The sequence below is a fragment of the Penaeus chinensis genome, chromosome 7, assembly GCF_019202785.1.
Source record: "Penaeus chinensis breed Huanghai No. 1 chromosome 7, ASM1920278v2, whole genome shotgun sequence".
NCBI classification, from domain to species: Eukaryota; Metazoa; Arthropoda; class Malacostraca; order Decapoda; family Penaeidae; genus Penaeus; species Penaeus chinensis.
This window is the reverse complement of record NC_061825.1, coordinates 34,354,786-34,359,671: the sequence shown is the minus strand read 5'-3', so window position 1 is coordinate 34,359,671 and position 4,886 is coordinate 34,354,786. Positions and strand designations below refer to the sequence as shown.

The 4,886-nt window shown below is 31.6% G+C and overlaps 1 protein-coding gene across 1 annotated transcript in view; it reads left to right on the top strand.

Moving 5' to 3' along the window:
• The first annotated feature begins 3,649 nt into the window (after positions 1-3,649).
• Positions 3,650-4,886, top strand: part of LOC125027423 (protein O-mannosyl-transferase 2-like) — a 15,472-nt gene continuing 14,235 nt past the window's right edge. Inside the window, exon 1 of the mRNA XM_047616498.1 lies at positions 3,650-3,825. Within this exon, the coding sequence (XP_047472454.1) occupies positions 3,722-3,825 (104 nt within the window). The 5' untranslated portion in view covers positions 3,650-3,721. The remainder of the gene's footprint in view (positions 3,826-4,886) is intronic.

Sequence of the window (4,886 nt, the reverse complement as noted above, 5' to 3'; positions counted from 1 at the left end):
GTCGGCCATATTTGACACCATCGTCACTTGGTAGTCGGCCATATTTGACACCATCGTCATTAGGTAGTCGGCCATATTTGACACCATCGTCACTTGGTAGTCGGCCATATTTGACACCATCGTCACTTGGTAGTCGGCCATATTTGACACCATCGTCACTTGGTAGTCGGCCATAGTTGACACCATCGTCACTCGGTAGTCGGCCATATTTGATATCATCGTCGCTGGTTGTCAGACATATCTGTCATCAATACCACCCATTTTCAACCCTATCTGACAGCATTCTCTTCCTTTGTCCGATTTTCATCCACACTTAGCACCATATTAAATTGACACTGTATTTATCCGTTGTTCGCCATATCTGACACGACCCTCACCCGTTTGTCGGCCATATTCGACATCCTCTTGACTCGTGCCATCCATATCTGAAATTTGAAACCATTCTCTCTGACTACATCCTCATCTGCTGTCGGCCATATTTGACACCATCTTTTCGTACGATCAGCTATATTAGACACCATTTCCAGCCGTCATCAGCTATATTTGACACCATTTCCACCCGTCGTCAGCTATATTTGACACCATTTCCACCCGTCGTCAGCTATATTTGACACCATTTCCACCCGTCGTCAGCTATATTTGACATCATTTCCACCCGTCGTCAGCTATATTTGACACCATTTCCACCCGTCGTCAGCTATATTTGACACCATTTCCACCCGTCGTCAGCTATATTTGACACCATTTCCACCCGTCGTCAGCTATATTTGACACCATTTCCACCCGTCGTCAGCTATATTTGACACCATTTCCACCCGTCGTCAGCTATATTTGACACCATTTCCACCCGTCGTCAGCTATTTTTGACACCATTACCACCCGTCGTCAGCTATATTTGACACCATTTCCACCCGTCGTCAGCTATATTTGACACCATCCTTTTATACGGTCTGCTAAATGTGACACCATTTCACTCGTTGCTTTCAACCGTTGGAATAATTTTAAATGGTGATAATCTTAATCATAAGAATAAGGGCATGAATAGGATAACGGGATTAATTCATTATTACTATTATATTTTCACAATCGTAAAGATACTGATAAACAGCGAAAACAAATACATTCGCAAAAGCAGTAATTGACAACAAAATTATGAAGCAACAGTGAGAATCACAAAAAAAAAAAAAAAAAAAAAAAAATTACATTTGAAAATTAATTCTAAAAGAAAGAAGTTTCAGACATGACATGATAAAAATGACAGGCTTAATTACCCCCCCCCCCCAAAAAAAAAAAAAAATACGAATAAGATTAAACGCTAAATTAAGTAAAACCAAACTATAGTTATTATTAATTTAAAGCGACACATTCTTTGTATTTTCTGCGTAGTTTCCCCTTTTACCATTTTCTGATTTTAATAATAATATAATATTTTTCCCAGACCGCGTTTTCTATGTCAACATTGGCAAGTGTTACATGGGTGACTAAACTATTTATCCGAGGCCCATTATATACTATTATTATTCATTTTTTATGCTTTTGTTTTTATGTTATCATTATTCCATTGTTTACTATTATTATTACTATTGTTAGCATCATCATTACCAACGTCATCTTTATTATCATCATTATTTTCACCATTGTTATTATTATCATTATTATTATTAAATTATTATATTTATTGTTGTTATTATTATTATTACTGTAATCATTACCATTATCATTATCATTAGTGTTATAATTATTATAACTAATATTATTATTAATATTATTATTATTATTATTATTATTATTATTATTATTATTATTATTATTATCATTATTATCATTATTATTATTATTATTACTATTATTATTATTGTTATTTCTATTATTATTATTATCATTATCATTATTATTATTACTGTTATTATTATTATCATCATTGTTATTCTTATTCTTATTTTCATTCTTCTTCTTGTTATTATTATCTTTATTATTATCACCATCATCATTATTATTATTATTACTGTCATGTCATTATTATCATGGTTATTGTTATTATCATATTAATAATCATTACTATCATTATGATGATAGTACTTTATCGTTATTATTGTCCTTCTTCTTGTCAATATTATTATCATTATCATCATCATAATCGTTATCATCATATAATAATAATTATTATTGTTATTGTTATTGTTATTATTATTTATAGTATTAGTATTATCACATATTGTCATTATTATTATTATTTTTATCATTATTATTATTATCATTATTATTATTATTATTATTCATTATTGTTATTGTTATTATCTCTAATGCTGCTATTATCAATACCATTTTTATTATCGCTTTACTATTATTACTATCATTATTACAATATCATCAACAATAATCATACCGTTATCATCACTGTTACATCTGTCATTATCTTTATGCGTACCATCATAATCATCATTACAATATCAATATTATTGTTACCATTATTCTATCCTAAGGCAGTCTGATAATATTTCCCAATGTTTTCGCTTGCCAGCACTTGCCTTCGTCTGCTGTTTTTATTTCCCTACGTATATTCACGCATATTTTCCATTCTCTTTACGTACTATCACTCTCACCTTTTTTCTTCTTCCTTTCCTCACTCCCTATTTCCCCGAGGGCATTTTATCCACGTCTCGCCTCCACACACCTTCCGTATGTCTCTCTGTCTCTGACTCTCTTTGTGTCTCTCTCACATTTTTTTGTTTCTGTCTCTTCTCTCTGTCTCTGACTCTCTTTGTCTCTCTCTCACTTTTTGTTTATGTCTCTTCTCTCTGTCTCTGACTCTTTGTCTCTCTCACATTTTTTGTTTCTGCCCCTCTCTCTCTCTCTCTCTCTCTCTCTCTCTCTCCCTTCCCTCCCCCACCCCCACCCTCCTTCTCGCCCCACAACCTTATAGGATAAAGAAAAATTAAAATCGCTGTTTATTTAAATGTATTTTTCCTCAAAACGTCAAATTCGCTCTCGGGGTTAGCCACGTTGGGAGTAGGACGCTGCCTGACGTACGAGGAATTTGTTTTGATTTCTTTATTGATCATATAACTACGGAATGATTAGTTTATTTCTTATTTATTGATTTGAGTTGTTTTTTTAATGTTCTGTATTTGTTTCTTTGGTTTGAGGTAATTTAGAGAACGTGTTTTAATGTTAATAAGATAAAGATCTGGTTTGACATGTATTTATGACCGCGATTTTCCTGCATATATGAAGAAAACAAAGATAAGACTAATAATTTGAAAAATCCACGTTCATAATTCAAAAATAATACTTCACGAAACAAATACTTTTTTTTTTCTGTTATCAAAGAAACAGATCTACACGATTAGGAAAAAAAGGAAATTCTACAGGAAAGTAGAGAACAGCAAAAATATAAATGACAGTGATAACAACGATAGTAATAACAATACTAATGAAAGATATTCAAGGCATGAAACCTAATTACAATTCATCATGAGTAGAAACTACAAAAAAATATATATAACTAATATAAAAAAAACAAATGAGATAAGGAAAATAATAGCAATAACAGAGGAAAGCTCTTTGCGGTACGACAACTTTTCCGACCTCATCGCTGCCTTGCCTGAGGTCACATCAACGTGGTCATTCCACAGAGGGTCGTCGCGTCAGGGAGCTGGTGTGTGGAAGGAGATTTTCGAGTTTTTGTAAGGAAATTTATAGAAAAGTTAACGCATCTATAATGGCGTTAACTATTAAAGAAGAAATTAGCGACGAGTCTGTTGTTAGTTCAGTAGGAGAGAAGGAATTTTTGAAGGTAAAAAAGCGGAAAAATAAGAAAAAAAGGTAAGATTGTGTTGTAACACGTTTATAACTTTTAAAAAGACATTTTCATTGTTTTCTATTACTTAATATTAGTTATGAAACTCATGTATATTATCCACGTAACGATATCCTTTGTGCAAGTTAATATTTAAGAAGTTTTCCAGGGAGGAGACAGATAAATATCAGAAAAATCAAATAAACGTACTAAGTTAGTAAAATACAATTATCATATATAAGTTCCTGTTTTATTAATTGTTATTTTTAAGAAAAAAAATATAAGTAATCGGTTTAATACATATAGATCATTAATAACTAATGACGGCAAAGAGCAAGCTAATGATAACTGATATCACTGTTAATAATAAGGATGGTAATAATGATATCAGCAAAATAGTATAAATCAAAATAATGATACTAGTAATAATATTTATACTACTGGTAATAATGTTGACTGCAATGGTAATGCAATGATCATAATGCTGACGTGGTGAACGTGGTGATGATGACCATAGTAAATAATATATGTAGATTACCAAATTACACACACACACACACACACACACACACACACACACACACACACACACACACACACACACACACACACACACACACACACATATATGTGTGTGTGTGTGTTTGTGTGTGTGTGTGTGTGTGTGTGTGTATGTGTTGACGTGTGCTATGTTTGTGAGTGAGTGTGTGTGTGTGAGTGTGTGTGTGTGTGTTTATGTGAGTAAGTGACTGTGTGTGTGTGTATGTATGCATGTATGAAAGTTATAACGATGTAGTAGTAACGGTATTATAATAAGAATATTAGTAATAACTGATAATGATAATAATGTCAATCACGATAATAATACAAATAATGATAAGGATGATAATAATAGTTATAGTCATTTATTACATTAATAAAAATGATGATGATGGTAATTATAATTATAATTTTGATAGTAATGATGATGATGATGATAATGATAATAATAATAATGATAATAATGATAATGATAATAATAATAATAATAATAATAATAATAATAATAATAACGGTAGTGAAGATGGTAATGAAAATTATAATACGG